The 15,518-nt window shown below is 34.5% G+C and overlaps 2 protein-coding genes across 2 annotated transcripts; both read right to left on the bottom strand.

Annotated features, from left to right (window-relative positions):
• Positions 1 to 96: 96 nt before the first annotated feature.
• On the bottom strand, positions 97 to 4,788 carry LOC110791236 (4-coumarate--CoA ligase-like 6). The gene is made up of 6 exons (XM_021995987.2): positions 3,457 to 4,788; positions 2,028 to 2,220; positions 1,240 to 1,385; positions 1,079 to 1,146; positions 534 to 636; positions 97 to 411 (listed from the first exon to the last, which is right to left on the bottom strand). Exons 1-6 carry the CDS (start codon positions 4,561 to 4,563, stop codon positions 298 to 300), a joined length of 1,731 nt encoding a protein of 576 aa, XP_021851679.1. The 5' UTR covers positions 4,564 to 4,788; the 3' UTR covers positions 97 to 297.
• Positions 4,789 to 6,736: 1,948 nt separating this feature from the next.
• LOC110791242 (CSC1-like protein At1g32090) lies at positions 6,737 to 15,122 on the bottom strand. The gene is made up of 11 exons (XM_021995992.2): positions 14,648 to 15,122; positions 13,704 to 13,856; positions 13,169 to 13,304; positions 12,261 to 12,362; positions 11,977 to 12,096; positions 11,781 to 11,861; positions 10,966 to 11,306; positions 10,128 to 10,373; positions 9,148 to 9,472; positions 8,240 to 8,473; positions 6,737 to 7,310 (listed from the first exon to the last, which is right to left on the bottom strand). Exons 1-11 carry the CDS (start codon positions 14,956 to 14,958, stop codon positions 6,984 to 6,986), a joined length of 2,376 nt encoding a protein of 791 aa, XP_021851684.1. The 5' UTR covers positions 14,959 to 15,122; the 3' UTR covers positions 6,737 to 6,983.
• Between the last annotated feature and the right edge of the window lie 396 nt (positions 15,123 to 15,518).

Genomic DNA, 15,518 nt, shown 5'->3' with positions numbered 1-15,518 from the left:
TGGTTCACAAATTTTTGGTACGAGGTATGAGTTTAATTTTCTAAACACATACCTCAAACCTACAAGGTATGGGTTCAAAAACCCAAGAGGTAGGTATGACTCATACTAAACCTTTAGGTATCAAATAATAGAAAAGAATTGGCGGATAGGAGTATAACCAAACACCTTGTATTAGGAATCAACTCCATACCAGCATGGTTTCATTCCTGATTCCAAACTCATATCACTGCTATGCAAACCAAGCGCCCTCAAACAAGAATCACAACCTACTTTGTTCAAATCTAGTTTACAAAAATGCTAAAGCTTTGAAGGTAGTAAGTTTCTTAATTGCCTCCTCAGCACCTTCCCTGCTACTGACTTAGGTATGGAGGTCACAAACACCACCTTTCTCACTTTCTTGTGTGGAGCTACCTGCAATTCAACAAACAAAATTAACATGTTAACCGCGTTTAGGGTCTTCAACATACTTGTTAACCGCGTTTACAAGACTGTGGAAGCTAGCTTAGAATCTCTAATTAAGGTTGAGAACTAACCGCGTTTGCAACATATGTACAAACTTCATTTCTAGATAGCAAGCTTCCTGTTTTCTTGATAACAAATGCTACTGGTATTTCCCCAGCTTCTTCATCAGCAGCACTAGACAGTAGACACAATAAACGTTATATATATATATGAACATGAAATTCAGATATGATCAAGCTGTAAACAATAAAGTTATATATATGAACATGAAATTCAGATGATCAAGCTGTAAACAAACAGAAAGATTATTGTAACATTTGTTGTACACAAAATGATGATATATCTTCTCATACTCAAAGTTTAAGAATGACTTGAAGCTATGTTGTTATTCAAATATAAGTATGCACGTTTGACACATCATATTGACCAAAATATGCACAACTCTTATGAAATAGCGAGCCTGATGCCTGGACATGTCCCTATGCTAGGCTCTAGCAGGCAGCTCTCTGAACTGAACTTATAGGACCTGAACTTATCTGAACTTATCTACACAGATGCAATCTAATTCTTAAACATGTGAAAAATAACATTAGTTAAGTGTTCAGGAAATATATACCCAGTTACTGCAACATCGAGTATTTCAGGGTGAGACATCAGTATAACTTCTAGATCAGCCGGGGCAATCTGCAAGTAGAAATTTGTATGATATCAGAAACTTCTGTCAGACTATATTTTGACAGCAGAATACTAGTAATGTTTGGAGTTTACAGTACATACCTGGAATCCTTTATACTTGATTATATCCTTCAACCGATCAATAATGTAAAGGTAACCATCATAGTCAAAATATACTATGTCCCCAGTATGTAGCCAACCATCCTCTTCAATTGTTAGCTCTGTAGCTATTCTGTTATTGAGATATCCTGCCAATTACAGCAGTTTAAGTTAATGGACTTGATCCTGCATGATCAGTATTTCAGAACCTATGATACTCTGACTCAGGTACTCGTTTCAGACATGAGTATATTCGTTTCAGTGACTTTCAGACATGAGTATATATCTGAGTACTTGTTTCAGACATGAGTATTGGACTTAGGTTATGTTATGTTCGACTTATTTTGACTTATTTCAGACAATATAAGTTCAGATAAGTTCATTTAAGTTCAGATAATATGAGTTCAGAAAAAATAAGTTTTTTCAGACATTTTAACACAAAAATAAGTTTATTTCAGTTAAAATAAGTTTATTTCAGATAAAATAAGTTCAGTTAAGTTCAGACAAAATAAGCCGAATAGAACGGAGCCTAAAATGAAGTATCAATTATCCACAGCAATGTTGAAGTACCGAGGATATTACAAGGGATACTTGTGGGGAAATGAAGAGTTTGAGTAACATGGATAGGATAAGTACTAATCATGCTACACCATACTAATAAAGATGAAACGCAAGAAATTAGTGAGCTATTTTTCTTAGTCATAACAACTAATGTTGTATTAACAGTTCATAATTGATTGAAATTGTTCTAAAAATTCTAAATAACAGGTTAATGATGATGGGAGTTTCACCTTTCATAACACCAGGTCCGCGCAGCAGCAATTCTCCGGCTTTCCCAGGTTTCATGCATGAACCAGTACTGCAATTTACCACTTTTGCTTCCATATTTGGAGCTAAAAGACCTACTGATGTATACTTGTAAGTCTTTCCTGCTACATTGAATCCGCGAGTTCCTACTGCTGTTGATTCAGTCATACCATAACCCTGCAAATGTTTTTTCACCAGATTTTGTAAGTTAACTGACAAGTTTACTACACTAGTATTTGAAAAACATATCCAATTACCCAGGAATAACTTTCATGAATTCAACCAAGATTCGGCTTTCAAGAATTCAACCAAAAAGGCAATAACTTTCATGAATCCAACCAAGATTCAACTTTCATGGATTCAACCAAGATTCAGCTTTCATGAATTCAACCAAAAAGGTAATAATTTTCATGAATTCAACCAAGATTCAGCTTTCAATCTTTCATTACACAATTTTTCATGTATGACTACTTACAAGATTCAGCTGTCAAATGAACTATATGTTACTGTAACAGAAGTGAAAGTATGGAGTAAAAGAATAAGTAGACCTGTCAAACAAGCCGGTATGATAAACTCGGGTTCATAATGGATCAATTTCAGATCAACTTTCAATCAAATCTTTACAAAGTACTCATTATACTTAAAGGCACCTTCTGAATTTTTAGTATAAAAATCTTGTTCAATTAGAGGGAGTTTGAGTCAAGTTAATTTCTAACATAGTTAACAATATCTACAATATCCCAAATAAGAACACCTTCGTCAATCTGCTCATCTTAGAGATAAACAAAATCATCCACCATAGTTAATAAGTCACAAAAGCCAAACTTCCCCCACATATGTCAAAAAAGTAATACATTAAAAAAATGGCACTCAGATAAGATTCTTTTCACCCGTCTCTAAGATAGGATTTATATACTTACCAAAAACGAAAACAAAAAACAACTAAAGAACTAAAGGGAGAGCGTATGGAAAATGGAGAAACTGATTTTGGCACACCACTTTGTTGATTTTGGCAGATCTATACGTGAGTAGAGCATAGAAAATCGAGCTCTTACACTGATTGTGTAAAAATCAATGTTTGGTGTGCCCAAATCACTTCCCGGAAGGTACCTGGATAAAATCAACACCAGGACTACCAAATAGAAAAGGCAACTAAATATTTAGGATTTAAATATTCACCAAATAGAAACAACAACTAAATATTTAGGATTTAAATATTCACCAAATAGAAAAGGCAACTAAAGAACTATAGGATGAGCGTATGGAAAATGGAGAAAATGATTTTGGCACACCACTCTGTTAATTTTGGCACATCTGTACATGAGTAGAGCATAGAAAAGCGTGCTCTTATGACGAGTGCGCCAAAATCAATATTTGATGTGCCGAAATCACTTCCCGTAAAATAGGGGTTACCTGAATAAAATCAACACCAGGGAAAGTGTGCAAGAAATCAACAATAAGTTGAGTAGTTAAAGGAGCAGCACCACAAGAAACCTGCTTCAAACTGCCCAATCCACTCACACTAAAACCACCAATTAAGCTCTTTGCTTTTGTTGTCAATGCTGCCAAAATTGGAGGAACAACAGGAAAATGTGTAACCTTAAACTTGTCAATCACTTTCACAACCTCATTTATATCAAACTTTCTCATAACAACTACACTTGTACCCAATGAAATCAGACCAAACCCAAAAAGAGCAAGTCCATAAATATGGAACATTGGCAAAACACCCAAATATACACTTTCTTCATTTTTCATCATTTCTTTGTATTGTGAAGCTTCAAATCTTACAAATAATTCCACCATTGATATGAGATTTCTGTGTGTAAGAACAACACCTTTGCTAGCACCACTTGTACCTGAGGAATACATTATTGCTGCAGTATCATCTTGGTTGATTTTAGCCCTAGGAAATGTAAAATTCCCACCATTATTGATATTACCAGAAACGAGATGAAAAAATTCAGGAAATTCCTGGGTTTTCTGGGTTTGTTCACCAATTATAACATTTTCAGGGACTTGGATGATTTTAAGCCCTAAAGATGACAACTTTCGAGTGTTTTCAGCAAGAGTGAAGGCTAATTTAGCATGACAGCAAAGTGTTTGTTGTTTTGCCTCAGAGAAAGAAGACAGAGGATTCATGGGAGTAACAATGGCGCCTAAATAAACAACACCCAGAATGATGATTGGCAAGTAAACTGAATTGGGTAAAAGGATCAAAACCACATCACCTTTTGAAATCCCCATTTGGTGGAGCCCACAAGCCATGGATTTAACAAGAGGGAAGAGTTCAGAGTAAGGGATTGAATACCCAGATGATGAATCAACAAGAACAGAGTTTCCGCCGCCATTGTTGTTGAGGAGAGAGAAAATGTGAGTGACAACATCAAGAAATGGGTTTTCTGGGAGATGGATTTTAGGGTGTTTACTGCTGTAAATCCCTGTTTCTGGGGAATACCAAGAATAATCGAAATCTGGGTTTTTGAGAATGTTACTTGTTGTTGTTATGGTTTCTGCCATTTTTTATGTCAGGAAACAAAAATTATGTTGGGAGGAATGTGGGATTTTTTTTTTTTGGAGGGATTCAAAAAAAGTTGATTCAAATCATATTTTATAGACTCAAACTCACAATTATTGTATTTTTTTAATTATGGGATGTTGAAGAATGTGTGAGTTTAAAAGTGGAAGTCTTGAATGACAAGGTTGCGGGGAATTCACCCTTGCTGTTGTTTATGTGACAAGGTTGTGTACTTTTATTGTTTGAGAAATTTTTGGTAACAAATCAATGAAATAATCAAAGTCATGTTTAACATAATTAATGTTATAAATATTGGTTCCCTCAAAAAAATGTTATAATTATTGGTGGTATATGTTCGTGTATTTCCTCCGGTATCGAAGTTAAACATTGATAAGCGTGAAAGTCAAGTTGTTACGTATACAAATTAGAAACAATGGTGTACATAATCGTGTTTACTGCATTTATTCTCATGCATATGAGTTATTGTAGATTTCTTTCCGAATACATTGATTTAAGATTTTGTTCAAGTCGGGTTGCAGTTGGGTTTGGATCTATTTGATTATGTTCATAGTACGTAACGAAACAATGTCTTTAATTCTGCTTGAGTCATATTAGGTACGAAACATTAACACCTTAGTACCTTACGCACTTTCGTGCATTTTTTTTCACTTATTCAGAAGGATAAACAAATTCACAATTCTTGGTAACAAACTCTATCAATCTAAAACCAAAGGTTCAATACGATCTCAATAAAAATGTTTAACAATAGTCGTTTACTTCTCTCAGTTTAATCATCTTTACATAATTTTATTAGACGATATCGGCTTCGCAATATTTTCAAAGGGTGATAAATTTCAATGTACTAGCACATGACTGTACGCTTAGCGAGTTATCGTATTCTTTTAACTATTATTAATTCGGAACGTATGATATCTTAAACAAAATCAAAGAAGAAGAATGATCAATTAGGTTTAGGATCTAACTATCTAAACATGATTAATGAAGTAGCTAGTTGGAGACATAAACATGAAACAGTATACTTGAAGCATCTTCAAATCTTTTGGTTGGGGGTTTGACGGAAACTTAAAGCAATGAAGGATTTCTGTACATATTGAAGCTGTCATTGCAGCATGTAAATTATGAGGTCAGAATGTGGATGTCATCATATGTTGACTTTTAATAGGTCAAAATAAATGCATTTTCAATTTAATTTATTTTTTTCATTTTTGCTTTTCGAACACGAAACATTAACCATTTAACCCCATAATCAAGGGTCTAATGTCACACAAAGGTCTCTCTTTAAATCTGTATTGTCGTTTTTGCTTTTCGAACACGAAGCATTAACCATTTAACCCCATAATCAAGGATCTAACGTCACGCAAAGGTCTCTCTTTAAATCCGTAGTGTGATTAGAAGTTTTAAAGGTAGATAATGAGAAAACGTATGACTATGTATTAGATTAGAATCATACATAAGTCAATTTGTCTCGAATTAACAAGCAACACCTTTTGAGATTGGGTGAACCGGTTATTGAACATTGTAGCCTGTCGGATAAAGGGTTAAGGTCAATGTAAAATGACTTTTATTGAACGGACCTGCATCTATCTGAGCATCTTTGGCCCTTTTAAAAGCAACCCTTTAATAACTCAACTTGTTAATGATCCGCACCTCCAATCACCATGTCAACCTGTGATGGGCATATAATCCTTTTCACAATTCCACGTACTAGACCATGTACTACAGAGTATTTAGTGCTTGTTTGATTGACATCTAGGAATCAGAAGATGAAATTTTTAGGTTAACAAATTCATGGGACGTTGCACTTCCTGAAAATTTACACTTCTCGCTAAGTGTAATAATAAGTTGTTTACCTAAGTCCCCCTGTAAACATGGAACATCCCGTAAAAAATCTTGACACTAATCTACATGGAAAAAACTATTTCCTTGACATTTTAATTTCCAACGTTCAACCAAACGAGCACTGCGTTAATAGTAAGTGGGCCCAAAGTCAATGTTGTGCTCCCAGACCGTCAAAATTTCTACCAATTCATAGCCAAGTTGATCAATTAGCTAGTCAGACCCACATTCCTTTCCCCTAAACTCAAATTTGCACCAAACATTACTTAATTTACTGTTACATTCTCAGGAATATAGCATGGAGAGGGAAATTCAGAATCCTCCAAAACATCTACATTCTACATAGTATTACTGGTTGAAGTTATACATCGTCCGCCTTAGGTAAGGACTACAACTAATCATTTACACTAATCAGATGATAACTACATTGGAATCTAATTAAACAGGGAGTGAGGAGGGTGAAATTACATCAATGAAGCCTTAGTTTCACAAAACTAAGAACTTAATTAATAATCCAATGGTTAATTAGGTTGCTCTTTTAATTGTTAACCATATTTTTAAGAAATCAACCTTGATAATGATGCTCATACTGTGAAGATTGCACTTCATGATGATGGTAATAGTTATAAGAATGGAAATCTTGATCGTAACTGTAATATTGAGGTGGCTGTGGCGGAGGAGAAGCAACGGATATTTCTTCTACTCGAGCTTCGGGGATTGAGGCGTGTGCGTGGTGCTTGTCAACTCGAACTGCATCGACTTTAACCTCTTCGATCAACTCAACTTCCTCGAAAGAGTGGAATATTGGGTGTAAATATGCATCGGCGAGGTAGGGTTTTAGGTTTTCTTCAGCTCCCTCGGTTTGCTCTTGCTCGTCCTTTTCGGTTGCTTCCTGTATAAGATATTAAAAGAAATACATTAGACCCTGTTATTTCCACTTGTTTCAAGAAAAATAAGTTCATATAAGATAAGTTCATTAAAAATAAGGGTTGGCAAAGTACAGTTTATAACTAAAATAAGTTTACGATAAGTTCTAATAAGTTCATATAAGTTCATATAAGATAAGTTCTGAAAAAATAAGTGAAAATAATGTGAATAGAGCGCACCCTTAGCATCCAATAGTACAACAAACTAGAGAGTAGAGGCGTAGACCACGCAATCAAGTAGAGTGAATAATAGCCTCTTATTAAAGGAGAGTAGTTGATATTTGAAGCTGGTAATTAAACTAAAACAGGTCATTAATGAATAAACCCACAAGTAAGGACAGTACTGAGTACTCCATAGATAAATTAATAGCCTCTTTCATTGAAGGAGTGATGTTGGTATTTGGTGCTTGGCAAGGAGAGTTTCATTAACACCAACTTAACTCAATTAATCATTATATTAACAAAATCAATATATATTTAGAATTTCTCAATCTTTTTAACAACATTAAACAAGAAATTCTCGTCAATTTGGTTTAGGTTTGTTGACTTATATTGACTTACTTCAAACAAAAAAAGTTTCATATAAGTTAATATAAGATAAGTTCATAAAAATAAGTTTTTTCAAACATTTTCACACGCAATTAAGTTTATTTTGGACAAAATAAGTTTTTTTTTCTAGATAAATAAGTTCATATAAGATAAGATAATATCTATTCACACAAAATAAGTCGAGATTTATATACATGGATCCATGGTTGAGATTCCTGTCAAACATGAAGGATATATACTGCTACTTTAACACCTAAAGATTATACGAACACTCGAACAGTAAATCAATTCGAAAATAGCTAACAAACTATTTTGCATTTTATCAGCAATGCAGTAGTAACCTTACCTCAAGAGGGTACTTGTTGAATGCAGGCTCAAATCGACTCTTGCAGTATTTGTGGAAAGCGAAGGTAAGTATTGGCAGAATGATAAGAAATGGAGTAGACTTAGCAGCCTTCTTTGTGCTGAGAAGCCCCATTAAAAGCAACTGTGATATCAGAAGACTAGCAATGATGCGACTGTGAACATGTGGCCAAAACGCAGCTGCGCTTTCATAACGTTGATTATACACATTGATTATCTGGACAATGAAATAAACATAAGATATTAGATGTATATATTATCCCCTCAAAAAAAGATATTAGATGTATATTACATGAGCGCAAGTCATAATAATTAGAAAAAATAGACACGAGAAAATGATAAATTAAATCCCACAACTAATGGAAAAAATTAGACCCGATCATCATGAGTCCGGCACGAAAAATGAGTTTTGGGCAGAATTTTTAGGCCTTAGGGCCCGGCCTGATTTTTGAATTTTTTGGGCGGGTTTAGGGCAACTCAAAATTGCAATTTTAGTTATGAATTTGGACCGGCCCGAAATGGCCCCAAAAGCCCGCTAATTTGGCCCTGGATTAGGGGTTTTAGGCCGAAAATTTCAGGCCGAAGGTTGGCCCACCCTGGCCCGACCTAATGGACAAAATTTTTAAGACGTGGCCCAGCCGGCCCGCAATTTGATCAGGTCTAGACAAAATAAACACCCGAGAGAATTATAAATGGCCCAAAAAGCCTGCTACTTTGGGCCTGGATTAGCGAGTTATGGACAGAAAATTTCGGGCCAGGATTGGCCCGGTTCGGCCTAATGGGCAGAATTTTTAAGACGTGGCCCGTCCCGACCCGCAATTTGATCAGGCTAGACAAAATAAACATCCAAGAGAATTATAACAATAAAAAGAGGAAAGTATGATTAATTACCTGATGACGGTAAACGAGGAAAGCAAAGAGAAAGAACACGATTATGAAAGGCAGGAGTATTGGAGTAATCACGGCATAGACAACCCCAAGAAGGAAATAAAGTTGCAGGCTCGGAAGAGTCTCTGGAAAATCAACACTTCCAGGATCCATCGCCCTATCTCTATCGCGATCAGTTTTAACTATAAACATGTTTTTCAAATGAAAAATGACAAGCGGCTTCAACCGGAGAATCTCACTCGCAATGCCAGCCCAACCATCCACCATTATATATGTAATGAAAAAGGTAGCCTTCATTGGTATTGATACACCAATATTTCTCGGAATCCTGAAGAATGAGATAACAAATGGTGTAAATTGCCAAAGTTCAAACATTTGGTATAAGTAAGACTTGGATATATGGAGAAAATCCTAAATAATCTTCAAGATTAACAAAATATGCATATCCGGTGGCATTTTCGTAAATATGCTGAAAATAATATACGATCTAAAATATATAATTGCTATTTTAAAATAAATAAAACTAAAAGAAACTAATTTTTATCATAAAAGAAATTGTATATTTAGACTGTATATTTTTACAATTTATTTACAAAAATGCCACCCAATATGCTTTGCTCGTTAATCTTGAAGAATAACTGGGCAGCCCTCTAGATAAATGTCCTCAATTTTTGTCATGTCGCTAAAGATTGAGAGGTAGAGGTGAACGTGAGTAGTAAACTTATACTCCGTATATACTTCTTCTGTTCTCTCTTTTAGTTGCAACTTTCTATTTTTGGCAACTTTATCACTTGACTTTACCAAACTACCCTCATCCATATTCAATAACCCACACTTTCCCCTAATTATATCTAAAAATGGGGGCATTAATGAAATTTACTATCTATCCACTTGCATTGCAAAAATTGGGGTGAATAGTACACAGGAAGTATATGACTTAAACAAAAGAAATAAACCGAGGGAAGTAAAAGAAGGAATATTACTGGCCAGGTGGTTGATGGATGAAAGCATCAAGTTGACCCAAAGCTGTTCCGGTTACTATGCTTCCCAAAAATACATTCACCAACATAAAATAATAGTATTTTGCTGCAGCTCTACGCTCAAGTTTAGAGTAAGCCACGTGTCCTTCAATCTTTGACATGAGCATCAAAAGAGCTGGAAGAACGTACAAGAAGATTTTAAGTGCTAGACCGGGAAGGAAACCTTGTAGAAAAGACTTGATGATTGGCCTGCATTTAATAAAAGATAATTAAGGTTTTAAACAACAAATATTCAGTAACCTGTTAGTAAACTAGGTGTTCAAAACTCAAAAAGGGTAGGGACGTAAATCACTCTCGGAGGACATCGAAGAAGAGATGATGAATGTCAATAATCTTGTCAAGAAACAGAAATACATCACAAATTAGAAGGTGCACCCGGTTGTATAAGTAGCTCTACATGCAACCGGGTTAAAGGCACATTTTTACTATTAAAAAAAATCAATTTAAAAACAAAATTTTGCGGTTTAAAAGCTTAATTTTACAATTTAAAAGCACATTTTACAGTTTAAAACCACAACATTTTTCAAGAAAATTTCTTTTTATTTTAGTGGTTGTATTGTATTCAACAATGTGTTCTTTTAAAGAGGATGTGTTCTCCTGTCGGTAAAAATGTGCCTTTAAATAGATAAATATGTGTTTTTAAACAATAAAAATGTGCTTTTTGAAGCGTTAAAAGTACAAAACGACGATGTACCTTCTACCAATTGCCAACTTGGTCTGTAAAATAAGAAGCAAATGAAAAAGTTTAAAACATCAAGAACCTTGGGAATCATGTACTTACATTTCAATGACAGGCCTCAGGAAAGGAACAACTCTTTCCAAAGCTTCAAGATTTGCAAGAGATTGCACAAAAGCAATGGGTATCATGTAGAAAAAAACCAGGGCGAAAACAGTTACTCCAATCACAAATTTCCGGATAGTGAGAGAAACAAATGGTATGGCTAGGTTGCGCCAATAAACATCTCGAGGTTCAGGTGCCCAGCTTGTCAACCACGATGTAGGGTTTTTACTTTGTTCTGTCTGCGCGCATACAGCTGCACCCCACCGTGAATTGAAAGAAACAAAAGCAACCGGCAGAACGGACTTTTGGTGTTCAAGAATTCTCTCACGCTCCATTGTCATCTAAAGATTATTTGAACAAAATGTTAATATATTACAAGCATTTCATAACCACTTAGATTCGTCAAAAGAAAAACATTTTGGCTTCGTTCTATTGGACTTATTTTATTACTGAACTTATCTAAACTTAAATTAACTTATCTGAACTTAATTGGACTTATCTTACCTTAGTTTATCCGAAAGAAACTTATTTGTGTGTGAAAATGTCTATATGAACTTAACTGAACTTATTTTGTCTGAAATAAGTCAAAATAAGTCAAACAAAACAGAGGCTTAGATCAATTTTACAAAATTAACATATACATAAACCAGCTTCATATTAAGACAGATTTTTCATAAGAAATACTTGTATTATATGTATAACAAATCAAGAACTGAGAAAGTAAATTTTATAGGACTTTGTAGACTTGTAGTAATCCACATATATGCATGCAGAAAGAATCAAGTAAATCAAAATGACAGTTAGTAATGACTCACTTTTTTCTCTAACTGCTTCAAGTGCTCTTTGTAGTAGTCAATGGAATCAACTTTTTCGCCCCAAAGACCTAGAAATCCTGTCTGAATGTATAGGCAACATCAACTACGGAGTATATAAGTTTAAAGGAATTATATCAACACAGTTCTACAAATTGATTATGTTCTCTCCAATTGATATTACATAACAGCTTTTTACCTTTGTTTTCGGCCTTTTCTCTGGCTTTCTTTCAAACTTAAGTTGGTTGTAGTCCAACCAATTTTTGAGTTTATCCCTTTGCCTCACAAGTTTGGCAAACTTGTTCGCATTGTATACAGCCTAAAAACAAAGGAATTACCAAATTAAAGCGCATTGCAGCAACCAGAAGTTCTATTTCACATTCTTCACAAATAAACAAAAAACTACAGTCAACTGCCGTGTAGTAAGGAAAAGGTTTGTTTCTCATTGAGTAACATCTAGTGATTAAGGCAACAAGATTTCACCTGGTGGCATAGGTAGGTATCACGATGATTTTTCTTGAAAAATATATCAACAGAATCTGAGATTGTGCGGCCTGAGACACGTGGCACATTTCTGACTAACACCTGCACAAATCATAATAAGTCAATGCAAATAACTTCACTGATTAAATATATGATACACCCATAACAACACTAATTCAAATTATGCTTTCTGAAAAATGGTTCATGAGAAATGGTCTCTGAGAAACAAGTCCATCATACAAGATCTGTTTGGTATACAGGGTTTTGTAAGAAATATATAATTAACATAGGAAAGTGAAAAATACCACGTAAATGAAACATAGGGTAATATATAAACCATAGTTTAGAGGAAATTTCTAACATACAACTTTAACAAACATGGGAGTATTGCAACCTCAACAAAGAACTAAGGTCGGGGCCAACTTATGGAAAAAAAAACCAAAATGAGATTAAGCAATTGGCGGTTTTACTCTTTACATGCAAGAAGATGAAGTCTGAAAAGGTCACAGACTACATAGATTTGTAGCAACTACCTACATCAACTCATAACCAATCATTTTTGTCCCTCGGAAATCTGTTTGGTAACTACATGAAGAGAGAGCCATGAACAATTGAACACGCAGCTTCTCTATTTGGCATTATGTGAAATTTAGGTAAAGAATTCAACTTTACAGAGGGGAAGAGCGATATGCTCATCTTGGGGGAGTGAAATGTTGGGATTACCAGAAATTAAAAATTATGAATTCTGAGGAATATTTCATCTTTCATGGCAAGGAATTCCGAGATACGAAGTATATCACAAGAAAAGCATAAAACTTCAAATTGCAGATATAACCAATAAGAGAGATTTTGAAAAGTGGCATTTGGTGGATACATTAAACAAGAATGGAAAAGGGATGAAATCTCACTGTATATTGTTCAGCACGCCTTTGCTGGGAAGCCAAAAATCGTAATCTCATTGATGCAACTGTATCATACTCCTTGTAGAGCATGAAACAAGTCCAAAATGTAAACAGATATTGCATTCCAATATGCACAAAAAACCTGTAATTTAGGAAATTACAGTTCTTGTCATTTTCAGTGTGTCCAATCACTCTTCAAAAAGATGAATGCAGCTTAAAGAATATACACAATAACTGTGAACCTTCGAGGATCCAATTCAATAATCAGTATTTTTTACTTTTGTTTGAGGGAAATTCAATAATAATCAGTATATTGGTGTAATACTGTAATGTCAAACAACAGTGAGACTCAACTTATTCAATGACCGAATTGCTATACCAAAAGAAATGCTGCAATCAACTCATCAAACAAGAGCAGCAGAACTCAAGCATTTTTAACTCCATTAAAGTTGCTATTGTGATATTTAAATGTAGATAATTGTCACACCAAGTCACCAAGGAACAAGAAAGTTAACATTATTGAAAACTCACAGTTATTCACCTATATGATTTAGGAGGGACGTTTGATATAGAAAGCTTGTCAATATCGCTTGTAACGAGCTCTTTCCGCAGAAAAAACAATGTTCCTCCAGATACATTTACCGGTACAAGTACCACGAGTGCTAAAATCATCATAGGCAGGAAAATTTTCAAGCTGCAGAGGAAAAAATTAGAATAAATTAGCTGCAGAGGAAAAATTTCATGATAAAAAATACACACATTGTTAATCCCAATTTTACATTCCCAATATAACCAAACATTTGAGTGCAATTACCAGTATCACCACTGTAAAGAAGGATAAAAGAGGGGTATTCATCACTAACTACAACAAAGTTCATAATTTAAGAAATTTCAACAGCTCAAATGCCAAAAACCCCCCAAAATTCATCAACCAAACAGAAATTGAAGCTATATGCAAAGTTAAACTCGAAATTTGAAGTACCGGGATAATTGTCTGAAATCAAGTCACTCTTAGTTCTCAAATTACATCAAGAACATCAAAACAAGCATCCCAGAAGATGTTCATCACTGAAGTCATGTACTCATGTATACTCAACACTCTGTAAGAACAATTTTTTTATTGAATTTATAATTTTTAAAAAAAATATAGGAGAAAGAATAATTCATAGCCATTTCAGCAAAATTTACAAACCCTTCCTCAAAATCAACCCCACCCAAAAATAATTAAAAAATAATTACACCCCACCAAAAAACACAAACTTAATTAAGCAGAAAAGTCAAAACTGCAAATACTAAAACCAATCCCACTACTGAAAGTTAATCAAAAACCCTGAAACAAGCATCAATTTGGGGGAAATTAAACACCCAGCAATCCCTAGAACCAAGTCCAAATTTCTAGAGCAAAATTAAACCAAAACTCACTACTAAATTACATGAAAAGCACATAAATTAGTGAAATTGAGCAATTAAAGAAAAAAAGAGTACCCAAGTGTGTAAATCCGGAGAAAAACAGCAGAATCAAGGCCAGCATGTTCAATAAGCTTAGTTTCAGACATTTTGAGAGCTTCAGGCATCCAATTGAGAAAGGTAAAATAAGTTTTGACATCAAGATTAACAAATTTCCCCACAAAATTTCTAAAAGCTGGGTCTTTTCTTTGGCCTTTGAAGTACCATTTGGGGAAGTAAACTCTGTCATTTATGGGTTGAAGTCTGAGGAGTGCAAATGCAAGCAAGAATGCCAAAGCAGTGATTATGTTTATGAATGCTGATACTGATATGTCTGAAATTGTAGCCATTGTTTTAGCTTTGAGGAGAGAGAAAGAGAGTTCTAGAGAGATAGAGAAGAAGAAAAGGGTGGTGTGAAAAGAAGCTTTTCTGGGTGTGTGCCTTTTTTGGTTTTGAGTTGCAGGAATTTGGAAGGATGTAGACAACCTGGTGTGGAAGTATAACAGATTTAGAAGGGAAAGAATATGGGGTTTTTTTTGCCTTTTATTTTAGCTCAATTTTTATTTTATTTTTTTATTTAAGTCGTCATTATTACTCACTCCATTAACAAAAAAAAACATGTCATTACTGAAATCCGTGAACTATCCGTAATTCTTCTGTGAGAAATGGTTGTTGAAGATGTAACTTTCTGGTGCTATTCCAGTTGGACCATGTTACTTTTACATTATTCTTATTGCTTATTAGAACAGACTAAATTAAATTAGATAGACTAGGATTTCGTTCTCTTCTCTTTATTTTTATTGTTTATTTGATCAGTTAGAAAACCCAGATCAGATCAGATCAGACCACACTAGAAAAAGCAAAAGTACTCACGGAAAATATTAAGGTCGGATCAGATCAGACCATAAAC

Source organism: Spinacia oleracea, chromosome 6 (assembly GCF_020520425.1).
Source record: "Spinacia oleracea cultivar Varoflay chromosome 6, BTI_SOV_V1, whole genome shotgun sequence".
Taxonomy (NCBI): Eukaryota; Viridiplantae; Streptophyta; class Magnoliopsida; order Caryophyllales; family Amaranthaceae; genus Spinacia; species Spinacia oleracea.
This window is presented reverse-complemented; position numbering and strand designations above follow the sequence as displayed.